The sequence below is a fragment of the Malaya genurostris genome, chromosome 2 (genome assembly GCF_030247185.1).
Source record: "Malaya genurostris strain Urasoe2022 chromosome 2, Malgen_1.1, whole genome shotgun sequence".
Classification (NCBI taxonomy): Eukaryota; Metazoa; Arthropoda; class Insecta; order Diptera; family Culicidae; genus Malaya; species Malaya genurostris.
Genome location: NC_080571.1, coordinates 346,550,602 through 346,568,541, shown reverse-complemented (window position 1 = coordinate 346,568,541; position 17,940 = coordinate 346,550,602). Strand labels below are relative to the sequence as shown.

Here is a 17,940-nt window from a genome sequence, read left to right as displayed (position 1 = left end):
TTTGACAAACTTAAACTCGAATGAAAGGTCTCCTCTACGTGGTCCCCTACGCAATTCCTGAATTTCATCCGGATACGACTTCCGGTTCCAGGATAAAGTGTGTTAAATATTGTACACCGTCACTTAAACTGACGAAACAAAAAATCGTTGAACAAAATTTTAAACTGGACTCAAAACTACACAAATCGATAGCCATTTTCAGTAGGCAGCTGAACAAACTGATTCTGGCTATTCTGGTTCCCGGTTCTCGATTAGCGACGGGAGATAATAGTCATATCCTCAAAAATGGATCATACTCACTTTTATTAATGATTGCAGAACCGATATTCCCAATCTTAGGGTAAAATGAAAGGTCTTATGGTCCTACCAAAATATACTGCATATTTTCGGATTCAGCAAAAATTAAAACCCTCGTTTAGATTACGATGACAAAATCGTATAAAAATTTTAAAGTTGAATAAAAACTAGTAGAGTTTGTAAGTAATGTGAGTTGGTGGCTGTACGAATCGACTTCGATTATACTGGCTCTCGGGTTCCGGTGCTTGAAGAACATAAAATAGTGAAACCACTTTGCTTTCTTAAGGATGGCCTACGTGAGCAAAGCACTGTTTCATTCTGTATATAATACTATTTAATGTACAAACAATCTCTTGGTTTCTTTCAAAACTGAAGAGAAACATTACCATAGTATAATATATGAGAAAGGTATCATTACACCACTAGGTGGATTAAAACAGGTTTTATAATTGCAGATTTACTGCGAGCTATATGATGGCAGACATGACAAAATGTAGACAGTACTGTTTGGACTACTTAAAGTTTGGTTTCTTTCCATCTCTAGCAAATAAACAGTTGCCGATGTGTCTAATATGTGAAAAGGTTCAGTAGTTCAGTAACGATATTATGAAGTCGTCAAAATTGGACATGTCAAGAGTGCATGCTGACGAAAAAATACGTCTTTGTCTTTCTTTCAAGTCCTTAAAGAAAAAATAGAAAAACGGCCATCCATAAGATCGATGTTTGCGTCATCATCTATGCAAGACTTTGGATAGCAATTGATTTTACCTGCCAGTGCGGAATTCTTGAACAATGCACTGCACAAGCTCGCACATGATATTATAAAGAGAATTTCTTTGAGTAATAATACCGTTCAGAGAAGAATAGACGAAATGAGTTGTGATGTGGAAAACAATTTAAGAAATTTCTTACAGACCAACAGATTCTCTCTCCAGTTAGATGAGTCAACATTACCCGGTAATGAAGCTCTGTTGTTAGGATATGTTCGATTCATCATTGACAAAACAAAGAAACCGTTTTAGAATCAACGAGATTTAAGACTGCTGTTCACTAATTTTGAACCGTATATACACAGAAAGAAATAATAAAATTTACACGACATGTAAATCAATAGTAACATGGAATAGACATGGGTTGAATCGAAATTTTGATTGAAAACTTTTATCGATGCAAAACTAAATCGGATTGCATTGAATTTTCAATGAATATAACCGCATCTTTAAATTAACGCTTAGTTTGCGATTAAATTATATTGAAACCTACAGAATTGTAAAGTAACTTTATGTTTAATTACCTGATCCAAATATGTGCATGATAATAGATGTAAATTCACAAAATATTTTTATCTGTGAAGCTAAATTGGAGGAAAATCACCAAATTCATCCATCACATTGAATTTGTTTAATGTTTACTCTAAGTTTTTCATGATAATTTTTTAATAAAGTAGTAACGAACTTTGTATTATTGATTATTAATTATAAGGGTTATTGAGCCCAGTAAAATGAAAAGTTTTACTGAATTTTATGTTTATTAATTTGTTACATTTTGATGAAAGAAGGATATCAAGTTTATTTATTTGACATCAATTTTAAAAAGCAAGAAATTGAATTTTCAAAAAAATTTGTTAATGGGGGTCTGCGGCCTGAGTTAATTTTAGTAAAGGGGTCCACGACCCAAAATAGTTTGGGAACCCCTGCGTTATTGCTTCTTAGAGACGAGGCAAAGACTTTGTATTTATCACTATTCATTTATTGAAAATCGAGTGATTGCTAAAATAACATGATGACTCTACTAATGAGATGACTATTGGCACACTAGTTTTAGTTAGGATCTATCAGAGTAGAAATAGTAACTCAATGTTGTAATGCTTGCGTGTGGAATACATGTGGGTATGTATGCAAGTGTCAATATAATTTAAATAAAAACGCATGTCCTCAGTTCTTTTCCGTCAAACCATCATGACCGGCCTTACAAAGATGTCATTAAAAACATTAATCCTTTATTTCTTTTCTCGGAAATGGATGACTGAGCATGAATAAGAAATTCGTAATAAACATATTCAAGGAAAGTAGAAACAAATATAATTTAATTAACACTCTTAGGAAATCTTAGATACAAAATGGAACATGGGTAAGAATAAAAACACATACAACTTTTACATTTAAGGAAATAAAATAACATATCAGGTAAAGTACAGAATGGAAATAAAATAGAATGACAACAAAAGACACTTACGAAACACAATTGAATAGAACCACTGGAATTAAGGTAAAACAGAATATAAACTACGAACAATGGTAAGAAAACCAACATAAATAAATAATAAAAACTGTTTGGTAATAATATAATTTCCTCATATTGAAAGAGGCGTTTATATGGCGCGTATGCGCTAATTCGGCCTGATACAAACTAATTAAACGGGAAACACATTTTTAACAGGGCTGTAAAGCTGATTGGAACCCTTTCCCCACCAAAATGTGATATAAGGAAACTATAAGGAAATTAATCTGTCAACTGTGCCCGTTTAGTAAGCCTCACAAACCCACACCCATGATGTTACCGGGAGCTGGTGGTTTTTACAGCCATTGAACTTCTGTGCCTCCTCCGGTGAAACCCTCAACGAGTGAACACGGTGAAAATTTGAGTATTTCGCAGGAAAAGATTTTCACCCGTACTTTTGCGACTCTACTTACGCATCGAGATTTTCATTTGTAGTCCAGTGAAAAGAAACGAAAATTTTACTGGCAATATAGCCCAACTTGCTGGGCCATCAATCGGTGTCATTTCAAGTGAGGTGACACCACCCAGAAGTGAAGAATAAGAAGAACTTCTATGCAGATTTTCTGAAATAAATGGTCATGTTTTTATGGTTAGAATCCTAATGATTTATATGAAAATTTGAGAAAATCTCCAACCAATATTTAAAATAACAGTTTTCTGGTATCTGAATGTGATATGAGTACTACACTACACATTAATCAAATAATTTTACTGGGTTTGGTATTAAACAGCTTTAAAATGGCAGTCCATTAAAACCTACGTGAAAAGTACGGTCTGACCGCAACAGCTTAGAGCTAGAGTCTTATTGAATATGTTATGAAAAAAGTAGGGTGGAAAATATTTACATAACTTTTCACGTAACTATGATGTGATCGATTTTTTAAATAAAGAAAAGAAATGTTTTTCTGGAAAAAGATGCCAGGTCCTAGGCGCGAAAAACCCCTTGAATTAAATTGATTATTTTTCGGAAGAACAATTTTGCAATAAAAAATTCTCGTCAACGTGTAAACATATTTATGTGAAGTACAGATGGTCGGGTAATCGATCAGAAAAAAAATTACCCGTACCCGATTGAAAATAAAAATATTTACCCGTACCCGACCAAAAACCCGTCGGGTACGGGTACGGGTCGGGTTTCGGGTAAAATACCCGAGACCCGACCATCTCTACCGTGTTGAATAACAAACACCGAACGCAGCAGAAAAAGCACCCGTAGCGGTAGTCGTGTAATTGCCAAGCAACGGTGTTTGGATTTTCGGGCAGCACTAAAATCGAGTGTTCCTGACTTCGGCAAACACCGAAGCCGAGTGTTTCCGATTTTGCATTATACGTTGCTTGTACTATAAGCGCCTATAGCCTCACGGTATGACGAAAAATGCGTTTGAATGATTAATTCTTTTTTAATCAATACGCGTTTGATTGAATTCAATTCATTGACAATATAACCAACGTATAGGTGCTGTTCGGTGCCTTCGCGAAATTCAAAACACTCGGCTCCGGTGTTAACCGAAACTGAAAACACGCGGTTTCGGTGTACGCCGAAGCTTGAAACACCAGCGCCGAAAATAAAACACCACCACCAGCACCGTGGCTTCGGTCATTGCGTTTCATGTTTCTCTTTGTGCACTGGCACGCAATGGCATTCTCAATCAGAGATGCCAGATCTGCAGATTTCGTACATGGTGTAGCAGACATTTTTCGTTGTGCAGACTCGAGTTTTTCGCAGACTTTCGTCAACATTTACAGACAGTCGCGTATCATACTTCATAAAGAAATAGCTGCCAGCAAGCAATCCTGCCTGAAGATATTTGAAATTTTTACCTGGCATCTCTGTTCTCAATACACGCGGTGCAGTGCAGTGCTTATACATGTCTGCCAAGGAGACGGAGGAATTTCTCTACACGAAAGTAACACTCAAAATGCAGAATTAATTTTTCGCAAAAAATACAGTTTATTTGATTCGCTGCTGGACACGACAAAGTACGTCTAGAGATGTGATGCTTAAATTTTGATTATTTTTCTGTCTCTCCCTCTTTCTTTCTTTTCTGACTGATTCCGTCGTACCGAGAGGAGTAGTACATCGATGACAATTTCATAAAACTGGATGATACTGTGGATGATTCGAAAAATTGCTTGTTTTGCTGTCTGCTGTATTTCAATCGAGCATAATCTCCTGCTGTTTGATTAATTCATTTATTTACTTTTTTTGTTCTCTTCTGAATGATACAGTTATTGAAGTATTTATTAGTGATCTAAAACTATAAAAGGTACATAAGATTTGAACGTAACAAACTACTGCTATCTCTCAATTACTCTTACTCTGACATGGTTGTGAAATATATTATTGTTTGCTTGCTTATGACTAATGATTATAGCACACATGATTTTTTTTTATGGGGATTTGTGTTTCGCCTGGGAAACATAGATTCTTTTTTTTCTGTTGTTACGGCACTGAACTTACACTGAATTGAATTCAAAGAATAACATAAACTAGTTCGGAGTTTGGCATTTGAACTAAATCGAAATCGAAATCGAAAAAGTTAGAATAACCCGGTTAGAATGCCTGGTAATTACAGTTCGGCTGTTTAAGTCTATATTGGCACATGATCCTCCACCTCTTTCCTGGGGGCTGATGACCGGGGCTGGGAAACTTTTTACAGGAAAACACAGGAAATGAAATCTAACATATGCTACAAATTAAATTTTACTACCTTCGGCGTTGGATTTTTTTTTCACTGTTTATGATACTTCTGATCATTAAAAAATAACCCAAGAAAAAAAACAATACAAGAAAGAGCTAGTTTGAACTGGTCACTTGCTGGAATGTGTCTAAGACAAATCGATTCATTTTTTCTGCAGTGTTTCACTTTGCTCTTTCGCTTTTGCTTTACTATTTACAATTCTGCTATGCTTGTGTTTTTTTTTCTTCTGTTACACATTACATAATATTACATACTTCGTTAAAAAGACGGTGAGTATTTTCGAACTAATGTACAAAAAAGTCACACACCAAATCACAACTAGGCTTTCAGTATTATTATATGCATATCCTTACGAGCTACGAGCTTAAGCGAGTGGATTCCGGTTTTTTTTGTCTGTTCATCTATGATGATTCGAAACTGTCACAATTCAGAGAACATTTACCTCCTACACTCGGATCTGAACGGCGATTCTGGGGTAGGATAAAGATTAAGCCAACATAAAAAAAACGAATCTCTTAATGATATGGCACGTAAAATAATAATAATAATAATAAATAGTTTGCGCACAAAAATAAAAAAAAAACAAATATAAATAAATAGAAACACTAAACAACTAGATAAAAACAATTTTCCTACACGGTTCGATTGCACATTGAACGTAGCAACCCGGTGCTGGTCGCAATGTGTCAAATATAAAACCTGTCATCCTAGCAAACCAGGTTTACTCTTCCGCAGCGGGACCGGGTGTCAGGTGTGCTTCCAGGAAGCTGAAAATCTCCCGGAACTCCTTGACCCGGGCAATCATCAGCGGTGTCAGCTTCTTGTTGTTGACGGTGTTCGTTTGGGCGTGATATTTGTCGACCAGCAACTTCACAATGTTGATATGGTTGTGCTGCGTGGCCACGTACAGCAGTGAGTTCCCGTAGGCGTCCTGTTCGTTCGGATTGAACTGATAGTGCTCCAGAAGATAGTCCAGAATGTCCTCGTAGTTTTCCTGAACGAGATACAGAAGTACCGAGGGTTCACTGTTTCGCAGCCGTTCCACACTGGCTCCGTTGTTGAGCAAGATTTTCACTATATCTAGGTTATTGCACACGACCGACTTGATGAGAGAGGTTTCCCCGTGGTAATTCAGGGCATCCACCTGGCACCGGTGGTCCAACAGAAGCTGAACGAAACGGACATTACCTTTCACGACGGCCAGATGAAGTGGCGTCATTCCCGAACGGTTCTTGGCGTTGATGTCAGCTCCGGCTCTGATCAACTCCTGAGCCGTGTCGTATTCGTCTCGCTCCACACACAGATGGAAGGCGGTTTGACAGAACTCATCTTTGAAGTTGATATGTCTCGATCCAGCGCCTACTAGGATCGACACGAATTCCTTCGTTTGCGAGTAGACGGTGTTGATGAAACAAAGCGGAGCACTGTTCACATCCACTCCGTTCTTCAGCAGGAACTTCAACATTGGGATGTTCCGGTTTATAATCGCCATATTGATGGGTTGAAAATCGGAACTCAGTGGGTAGCTTATGGTGGCGCCATGTTGGAACAACAGCTTCACCAGTTTGAAGCTATTCGTGTACATGGCAAATGCCAGAGCATTGAGACCGTACTCTCCGCAGGTGTCCGTTCGGACACCGTGTCCAAGCAGTTTGCGAGCAATGCCCAAATAACCTTCCTTGCAGGCAATATTCAGCGGGGTATTCTTCACCAGATTCGTATTGTTGACCAACTTTCGCAGTCCCGATATGGTAAGTAGATAACTCAAAACTCTAGCCCAGTTGTAGCTGGCTGCTGCGTGGACTACGTTATTACAGTTCGAATAGATCCGACCGGGATCTACCTTCTGCTCTTCGATCAGATATTTCACCACATCCAAGTTGTCGAATTCAATGGCTTTATGCAGCAGACAAAGCTCACTGGAGAACGATGTCAACTCCGTGCTGGAATCAATCGCCAACGAAACCAGCTCCCTCGGGTTCTGATACTGAATCAACCAGAAGACGGGCAGTTTTTCATCCTCACTCATCACATTGACGTCTGCCCGATGCTGAACGAGGACATTCACAATGTCCAGCAGGTTCAACCGGCAGGCCAGATTCAGTGCCGTGTACTTCAGACTGTTCGTTCCGTTCAGCTCAACGCCTTTCATACGTGCCAAAACTTGGACGGCTTGCAAGTTTCCCGCATTGACAATCTTATGCAAAATCGTCAGCCCACTCGAGTCGTACCGGTTGAATTCGAATCCCTTCAGTTCCTGTAACATCTCGCTCACGAATTTATGATTCTCCGAGTTCACAAACAGATGCAAATCTCCGTGGGCGCTGTAGCGTTCCAAATTTCTCAGAAACACACCCACATTCCCCAGAAACATGGACAAATACAGGACCAACATTTTACGATCCTCGGGCTTTAATTTGCAGTACTGCCCAACGAGGAAATGCGATTTCACCGTCCGTCTCAGCAGGTACTCCAACAGCTGCCGCCGTTCTTCGCCGATCTCTTCGTAATCCCGGTTCAGCATGGCGATCATATCTCGAAACCCACCGCCGGCAATGGCACAATCGATCAAACTGTAGTGACACAATTCCTTCATCACCAACGGTCCGAATCGCTTCCCGCGCAAATCCGACCCGTTGTCAACGTTTTCCTTCAGCAGTTTCAGATCTCCCTTCCGTACCGATTCGTACAAAATCTCCTGCATCTCGAACCACTTCCAGCGTTCGTTGTATCGATCTTTAAACTCCACCAATTCGGCGGGAGCTTCCTGCAACTGCACGCCACCTCCTCCGTACAGTTTGAACCCGAAGTTTTTGAATACCAGCGCATTCACGCAAATCGTTGCATTCGATCGGAACACCAGCAGATCAAGCACTAGCGAATCCTGCTCCAAATAGCTCTTCAGTGCCCTTCCACTCAAAACCGGTGTACTGCTGCTCCGGAGCATTCCACCAACGTGCGTTCCCAGTCCATTGACCGAACCGAGAATATCCAACAGTTCCAGCAGAGCAAACTCCAGCGCAATATGCACGAACGGTGGTATTTCCCCAAGCGATTCCATCACCCCATCAACCGCACCACATTCAAACTTCTCCAGAATCTGTATCACGTCGTTGACCTTCGAGTCAAACAGTTCCTGCAGCAACTCCTCGTCCCGCTCCTTGTATCCGGCCAACACCTTCCCATCCACGGCGATCGCTCGTTGCTTGAAAAATTCTCCCATTATCCGGTATCGATTCTGCAGCAAAAATATATTCTCATAATACGTCCGTCGCAGTTTCTCGTGCAACTGTCGGAACTCGTCGTCATTCAACTGCAGTCCCATCTCCTTCAGAATCTTCCTGGTAAACTGATGATACTTTCCAACTTCGCCCGATCGCTTCCGACACCGAACCGGATTAATGCCAAACAATCGATCCGGATCCATCAACTCCTGCAACTGCTCGAGATGTCGCACCACCATCAGCGTTTCCTCATTTTCCCGAACACTGCTGTACGGCCGAAGCAGTTCCTTCAGTGCCAGCGTCGAGTCCGAAATCGAAATCGATTTGGAAATGTCGTACTTCTGGTAGCTCTGGTTCAGATACGAGTGCAGTAACTTCCGAATACTGTCGTAGCACGGATTCGCCCGCAACGCCCGGTAAACCACGGAAAAGTTACTCAACGTGACTCGCAGCCGCGTCTGATGGTACTGCATATGGTAAAACCGGAAATGGATGTTCTTCTCGATGAACGACAGCAGCTTCAGCTCGTTCGACATGCCCAGATACATCTTTTTCAGCTCCCGAATGATGCCCGCCGTCTCGTCTTCATTGTAGAACACGTGCTCGAACTGGATGTGGCTCAGCGTGTGCAGATTGTGATCGCCAATGTACTTTGCGTAGGATTTAATCTGTGCCAAGCTTGGCAAACGGTACGCCGTACCGAGAAAGGTTTTGTATGCCTCGATCAGCTGAATATTGATCACGTACAGAAAGAATCGATACACCGATCGCAAACTGTCCTGCATCAGTTTATACTGGCTTATGTCCAGCGATTTGTTTGCGAAGTACTTGGCCAGGGAATACTTTTGCGAGTAGAAATCCCGAATGTCACTGCTTTCATTGGTGATCTTCACCGACGACATGACATGATCGAGCACATTTTCAAGCGTTCTCACGAATGCCGGATTCTGATCGCAACTTTTAATCGATTCGTCCATCAGCTGCAGCACCCTTTTGATGGTGAGAATACAAATCTGCTCGTTCGACACGTCATCCATGTCGATGACAATGGCATTCTCAACGTAATAAGCAATTTTCTTAACCGTGTACATTTGCTTGATTTGATCAAACGTTTTCCGTATCCGCCGAAAAACGATGCGATTCCGTCGGCAAACGGTTCTCGCCAGGGCTTGGAATTCACGGGAATTCACTTCCTTTTCGACCAGTTTCATTTTATTTTTACTCAACTCTTGAACAACGCTCTGCTTAATTTTGTTCAACTCTCTTCGGCCCATCACGAACTGCACCTGTCGCTTCGAAAGGCGGAGCTTCGGATGCCGCTGCTGCCAAAGCGCTACGATTGTCTTTCGTTCGCACCGCAACAGGCTGACAAAATCCGACGCGCACCATTTGCCATTGGCCTGCTCGCCTGCCGCCCGTTGTACCCCCTCCTGCAACGATTGAAACTCTTTCCGTCGGATTTCATTCATTACCAGCTCCTGGTCAACTGGCCCCAATTGCCCATCGCCGTTGTCGTTGCGCATCGCAGCAATCCGTTGCAAATCGTCATTCAAACGCTTCCTCCTAGCAACGTATCGCAGTAGGCGCTCCTCGCGGATGCACGCGGTGAGATCCAACAACAGCTGCGACGACCATTGAAACGAAACCCCATTCTCGTGTCGTCGCATTTCCCCCAACGTCGCTGTCCGTAGCTCCCGGCATACCGCTTCCAAGTACGATATTATCATATTTTTATTAATAATAAGCTTATAGATCTCGAATCCGACCAGTTTCTCCAAGATGGCTAAAAATACTCCGATCAAGTAGGTAATCTCCGTGAAGGGGACGTGTTTGTACAGTTTCCTCTCCCGGCGTCTTTCAATGTCCTCCAGGAAATAGCAACACTCACAAATCATTCGCAGCCTCAGAACGAACCTGTCATCGAGATCGTTCAAATCGTTTCCGTCGTAGTTCTCCTTCAAGTATTTGGTATAGCTCAATATCAACTCCACGCGCTTTTCAGCCTCTTTATCGCCACCGCCATCTGTTCCTTTCTTTCGAGTGCCCGGTCCTCCAACCGTTCCTGTTCCAATGCCACCACCACCACCGGTAACCATTCCGTACCGGTAGCTGTATTCCACCAATTGAAACTCCAAAAACACCTTCATCCGATCCGCTATCGTAACGCCCTTCACGGTCAGCTCGTCCACGACTCTTCTGATCAGTTTCATCTTCGTGTGAATGTCGAACGCTCGCTTTTCCAAATAAATCCGTAAAAGTTCCACCGAACCACGTCTCACCAGCCGATAAACGGCCCGATCATCCGGCCATCCTTCAAACTCTTTGCGCATCATAAACTCTGCCAACGTGCGACAGCCGCACTCCAGCGCCAACTCGGATGCCGTCAGACCGTCGCGATTTTTCAGATCACAATCCGCACCGGCCGTGATCAGCAGTTCGATCAGTTTCGTTTTGTTACGCTTGGCGGTGACGGCGACGTGCAGCGCACTGTTCGCCACCCGTTCGTCCTGATAGTCGATGTCGACTTTGCCGAGCGCCGAACGGACCGCCTCGTAGTGGCCGTTTTGTACCGCCTTCAGGAAGTCCATCGCGGGGGTCGCGTCTGAGGTGCGGGATTTTTCTTTCCAATGCCGATGCTGCTGAGCCTTCCCCCCCCCCCCTAGATCACGGCGCTCATTTTCTGTTGATGCAAAGGGTGATCTGCGGATAGGGAAGAGAATAAGTGCAGTTGGTTAATATGATGTTTTTTGTTTGGTATCTTAATAGTATATAAGTGTGTGGAGGATTGTTAAACAATCTATATATTTATCTTCTGAAAGACAGCATTATTTACAAACAGTTAAAAAAATCAAATCCAAAACTGTATATTGAAACGGAAGACCAACTGAATTCGGTGTGCATCAGTGACCGTCATCTGTTTTCGATCATTTTGATCCTCTCGATTTTGTCTGAAGTTTGTAAATTGATACGAATATTGTATAATTGACAATCGGCTGAGGAAAACATAAAATTGTGACAGATTGCAAATAGTAATGACTAAAAGCTCAGTTCTATTGTTTCGTGCGTGTTTGATTGGACCGACCGAGCACAATTACATTAAAAAATAAACAATTTAAGGGTTCCCTTAATAAAAACAAAAATAAAGACGATGGTGGATGCACTAAACTCGTGAAGCCGGACGCTGGTTTTCAAATCTAAGAAATTCTTAGTTTTAGGGTTAAATTTAGATAATAATTGATAAATTATAAACGAAATTGACATAAGTAGTATATTTGCTAATACGTATGATGACAACACGTGAATAATCATTTTGTTAATCATATTTGTAAGGTATCTGCATTCTTTCAAATTCAAGTAAATTCGTCAAAAAATTTGCCAAATACATGGGATATTTTAGGAGATTCGATTCGATTCTTCAATAGCGAATTGATATTTAATATATGTTGCGTATGTCGATACTGGGACTGGCCGCGCGATCGAGTACGACTTAGCTATCACGAACAATTTAATGATCTTTTCTTAGCAGTACTAACGCGATTGCGTTTGGGGTTCGGATCGAGTGACGAACAAACACGTCTGTCCAGCTTTTACTATACTGATCTTTTATTTTATTTTAAAGGTTGGTACTGCGATCATATGGTGACTCTTCATGAGTATTGAGAATGTGGTGCGTTTAGTAGCACGATGGCATTGTAAAAACATTTAGGATAATATATAACAAAATGAAGTGATTGTTTAAGTGAATTCAATTTAACAAATAATAACAATTGATTCTAAATTGATTAACTACAAATAACTCAAACATCCTGGGCCCCGTTGAAGCGCAGCATTCAACACGATGGCTCTCATGAATGGGCTTTGACACCACTGTGTTCACAAAGCCTTGCTCCTACATCGTAGTCCACATCGAGCGAATTCTATACCTATTTTTTATATTTATAAAAAAAGGTAAAAAGGAATTTCGTGTGTTGATGAAACACTACTTTTTGATGAAAAAAAGTGCCGCCGATACCAAAAAATGGCTTGATGAGTGTTATCCAGACTCTGCACCGGGCGAAGCAACAATTCGTAAGTGGTTTGCAGAATTTCGTACTGATCATATGAGCACCGAAGACGATGAACGCAGTGGACGTCCAAAAGAGGCTGTTACCGATGAAAACGTGAAAAAAAATCCACAAAATGATTTTCAATGACCGTAAAGTGAAGTTGATCGAGATAGCTGACACCCTAAAGATATCAAAGGAACGTGTTGGACATATTATTCACGAATATTTGGATATGAGAAAGCTTTGTGCAAAATGGGTGCCGCGTGAGCTCACAATCGATCAAAAACAACAACGAGTTGATGATTCTGAGCAGTGTTTGGAGCTGTTATATCGAAATAAAACCGATTTTTTTCGTCGATATATAACAATGGACGAAACATGGCTCCATCACTTCACTCCGGAGTCCAATCGACAGTCAGCTGAGTGGACTGCACGCGATGAACCGAACCCAAAGCGTGGAAAGACTCAACAATCGGCCGGTAATGTTATGGCGTCTGTATTTTGGGATTCGCATGGTATAATTTTCATTGACTACCTTGAAAAGGGAAAAACCATCAACAGTGACTATTATATAGCGTTATTAGAGCGTTTGAAGGACGAAATTTCAAAAAAACGGCCTCATTTGAAGAAGAAAAATGTTTTGTTTCATCAAGACAATGCACCGTGTCACAAGTCGATGAAAACCATGCTGAAATTGAACGAATTGGGCTTCGAATTGCTCCCTCATCCACCGTATTCACCAGATTTGACCCCCAGTGACTTTTTCCTGTTCTCAGACCTCAAGAGAATGCTCGCTGGTAAAAAATTTAGAAGCAATGAAGAGGTAATCGCTGAAACTGAGGCCTATTTTGAGGCAAAGGACAAATCGTACTACAAAAATGGTATCGAAAAGTTGGAAGATCGCTATAATCGCTGTATCGCCTCTGATGGCAATTATGTTGAATAATAAAAACGAATTTTGGCAAAAAAAATGTGTGTTTCTATTAAACGATACGAACTTTTCAGCCGAACTGTTATAACCTTCAAACTTGCAGCGGATTCCGAAATCGGAATCCGGAAACCAGTACACTCAAAGTCGGTTCGAGAAAAGTGACTGGGATCCATTTTTGAGTCTATAGTCACAATATCCGGTCGTTAATTGAAAACCGGGAATCAAAAACGCCGACAATTCAATTTGTTTGGCCGTCTACTGACAATGACAATCGATTGGAATAGTTTCGAGACAAGCTTAGAAATTAGTTTGCGTGTCTTACTTACCGCTTTTAGTAACGGTATAAATATTTTAATAATCTTTACCCCGTAATTGCGCAACCGGATGTCGGATCAGGATGAAATTCAGGAATTCAATATAGAAACCACGAGACCTTTCATTTGAACCTATATTCATTTGGGAAAATTGGTCAAACCATCTCTGAGAACAGTGAGTGGGAACAATTTTGGAATGTATGACCACTATTTTCGATGCTTCTGGAATCGGATACAGGGAATCAGGACAGCCAGAATCGGTTTATTTTATTTGTACACTGATAATTGCTAACGATTGGAATAGACACGAGGTCAGTTTAGAAGTTGCATCCGGATGAAATTTTGGAGTTTTGTAAAGGAATATGAGACCTTTAATTTGAACTTAATTTTGGTGAAATCGGTCACGCCATCTCTGAGAAAAGTGATGAAATAATTAGAAATTGTAATTTCTACACTAATCACCCTGTAATTCCGGAACCGGAGGTCGAATCAAAATGAAATTCAGGAACTTTGTATAAGACGTTTATACCTTTCATTTCAATCTAAGTTTGTGAGAATCGGTTCAACCATCTCTGAGAAAAGTTAGTGCAAAAAAAATATTACATACATACATACAAACACATACAGACATTTTGCGCAATCGAGTAACTGAGTCGAATGGTATATGATACTCGGCCCTCCGGGCCTCGGTTCTGAAGTCAGTTTTCACAGTTATTGCATAACCTTTCTGTATGAGAAAGGCAACACTAAAAATATCATTAAGCAGCTTTTCGATGTAAGGTTTTGTCTTCGACTTAACGAACATTTTTACCATATAAAACGTCTAATGCTTGGTTGCTACTTACTTATTAACTTTTAGCAGTGCTAAAAAAATATTGTTTTAAAGATTTATATATATATTAATATTATATATATTAAAACAAAATGTAGCGGTGAGCGAATCAAATATGTTGGAGTATCTACTTTATCTGTTTGTCTTCTATATCGACGTTTCAAGGGGCATGTTGAATCATTGTTGTGGGGCGTAATGTCTTTTGTTGTGAGGTATATCATACGGTTGCTGGGGCATTATGCTTACGGCGAGCGAAAAACCTGAGAATGTGGTCGTTTTGGATAATGTGTTTCTATCAATCAATTCTCGTCACTTCTACCGGAATCATTGAAAATTATGTTATGGCGTATTGCAAAGAAATACCTACATTCTTGAAGAAAATATAGCAGTACATTTAGAAATATCTCAATGTTTTCTTTTGAGAGAAGCATATTATAACACTTTACCCTACTCTTTGTGCTAAACTTCATACTACGCTGAACGATGCGGTTTTTTATTCATGACGCAAAACCTCCCTGTGCCAAACGAAGCAGAACTGCTACTAAAACGAATTTCAAGGTGTAAGCAACGATCGGAACCGTCGGTCGTGCGAGAGAATTCCAAAGGATGACATCATTATGGCCTGCTGTGATTGGTTCATGAAAACATAGGTCGATACAACCCAATTTTTCAATAGTATGCTATTGAAATACTGAAGCAACGTTACCATACATGTTTAAGTTAAATGTTTTCGAGCCGATGGATTGTTAAATTATATTTGTCCACCAACAAGTGTAACTTTTATGTAAAAAAAATCTATAAATTTCGAACAAATTTGTTTAGATATTTGAAGAAAAAAACCTTCTTATTCCATCTATTGGTGTGATAATGCCTTTCTCTTTCCATTCAAATAGACTCATTTTAACATTCATAAGATCAAATAACCTAATGTCTAACGAGTCTACCTCTCCTCGGAATCTGAAATGACAGCCATTTTATCTTTGAACTTGATCAATAGCCCAACATCAGCTTTCAAACGAGCATAAGCTTGTTAAAATCGATTCAACCAGCTCTGAGAAAATAGCGCCGTTAAAAAAAACGTTTGCACACACAGACACATATTGGTATATAGTCTCGAGGCTCCGTTCTAAAATCAGTTTTTCCAGCATTTCAACTTTTGACATGCATACGTCTTACTTTACTATGAGGCGCCTTTTAAAAATTCGAAGAATGGGTAGAACTTAATCGTGAATATCTCGAGTTACACTAAACGCTGCAACATAATTCTCTCTTCATGCCATCAGAAATATGATCAGCAATTTATGATTCATTTTTCAACAGTGTGTGATAATCATAAATAACTCAAAAATTCAGTTTTATTAAACTTTTGTAAGCAAGGAAGCAAACTCATCACGCTTTTTCGCACTCGGACGCCAGTTTTTAGGCAGTCTCAGATGCCTTCAACCAGCATCAGAAAATAACAGACCTTCTGCGTGGTGTAACGTATTATTTGAATTGGATTCTGGGGCTGAATTTCAAAACTGAGTTTTGGGACTGAAATCAGAAATATTCCATCTGAATTTCTACCTTAAGGTGAAATGTAGCGGAATGCGAAAATCGCGTTTTTGATCAATTATTCAAAAACTAGACCGATTTTCGAAAAACCAAAAACACTTAAGTTTTCGAAATCAAATTTATCACAACTAAGTGTTCTTAGAATTTTGAAATTTTGCTTTGCCGAGCCGTAATTGGTTTTTGAAATGTATAAACGGTTACTGTTCCGTTCCACGGAGATGGTTCTAGACCTGAAAAGTAGTGTTTGTAGCAGAATTTCACAAAGAATCTGAAAATGCAAATCAAAACTATAAAATTTTAGCTAAAATAACCGAAATTTGAAAAAGTTTACACAAACTTTTCCGCATTTTTTTATTGCCTGCGCGCTGCTGTTTCGTATTGAGGTGGTGTGAGAAATGCACGGTGGGTTCAGTGGCATTATATCGTGAGCAAAAATTACATATCAAATAATGACGCGAATTTATGCAGCATTGGGTTTTGTGTTGAAATAAAAACGAGTTGAATACAATAAAATGGGTATTGTAAGAAATTGTTTATTTTCTAAGTAACTGTAATTTATAATGCTAATAATGTCCAATTCTGTTGAGTTCAATGCATTGATGTTGCTGAAGCAATAAAGCTTGGCTGTGTAATATCGTATAACAGGTATTATTTTTAGATTGTAGCAATTTTTATCCTTGACAAGCTACTGAATGAAATGAATACAAGCCAAGTATTATCGTTCATTAACCTGATATACAAAGTGATAAACATTGAGGGTCAGCTTCGAGCCAGTCAGCATGGAAAACTTATTGGAATTCATTGGTTTTTCAAATATTATGAATACAATGAATCAACGCTTGATTTTGCTTTCAAAATCGATTGAATAATAATGAGCTACGTAATAACTTTATATTTAATTTCGTGCCCCAAATATGTGCTTGAGAAAATATTCACTAAATAATTTTAACTGCATGGTAAGATGAACTATTAGTTATAATTGGAATGTATTCCAATAATGTAATCTAAGAAATGATTAAACTATTGATGATTTCTGGCACCGGAGGCCAGAGGACATTTGAAATAGACATTTCTAGACTCATCATGCTATAATTCCGAAAGTCGCTTCTGAAACAAAGTTAATGGTAGTTTATGGTACTATAAATTTTGTTCATTTCAATCTAAGTTTTCAAAACCCCAGCTAGTGATCTCCGAGAAAATGTAGTGAACTTATTATTGCACACACATGAGTCGACCACTTTGGCCTGGTTTGAAATTTCTTCGGCTGTGTATGTGAATATTTCATCATACCGGTTGCACAAACTCGCAGTAGCAGAAACCTAAGACAAGACCTGACAACTGGCTTCTTATTATTCATTACGTCCAGTCTTTTTTACAAGCCAATATAACAAGAGGTAAGCCCACTGCGCTCAATCATTGAAAAAAGTTCTTGTTTCTATGTGTCCGTTTTCCTTGGTATGCTTTGTGCGACGGTTCGTTCAACTGAAGCGGATAAAATTTTGCGCGCATTTTATGACGCTACATTTCACCTTAATTTAAGGCTTAGAACTTAGTTTCATGATACAGGTTCAACAGATCAAACTAAGACTCTAGAATTGAATCCGGATTCTAGAATCTGAAACATGACTTCTGGAATGTCTTCCTTGACTAGATTTTAAAACTGAACTAAGCTCGGAATTTGGATCCAGAACGCTGATTCAGTAATTCAACTGTATAATTCTGGAACAATATTGAAGACATGAATTCTAGATCTGGATTGC

General features: G+C 39.8%; 1 protein-coding gene across 3 annotated transcripts in view; it reads right to left on the bottom strand.

Annotated features, from left to right (window-relative positions):
* Positions 1 to 4,504: 4,504 nt before the first annotated feature.
* LOC131431987 (uncharacterized) overlaps positions 4,505 to 17,940 on the bottom strand; it is a 129,512-nt gene continuing 116,076 nt past the window's right edge. For all 3 annotated transcript variants that reach the window (XM_058597991.1, XM_058597992.1, XM_058597993.1), the window contains one exon: positions 4,505 to 11,203. In XM_058597991.1, coding sequence (XP_058453974.1) covers positions 6,001 to 11,091 — 5,091 coding nt within the window. In that variant the 5' untranslated portion in view covers positions 11,092 to 11,203 and the 3' untranslated portion in view covers positions 4,505 to 6,000. The remainder of the gene's footprint in view (positions 11,204 to 17,940) is intronic.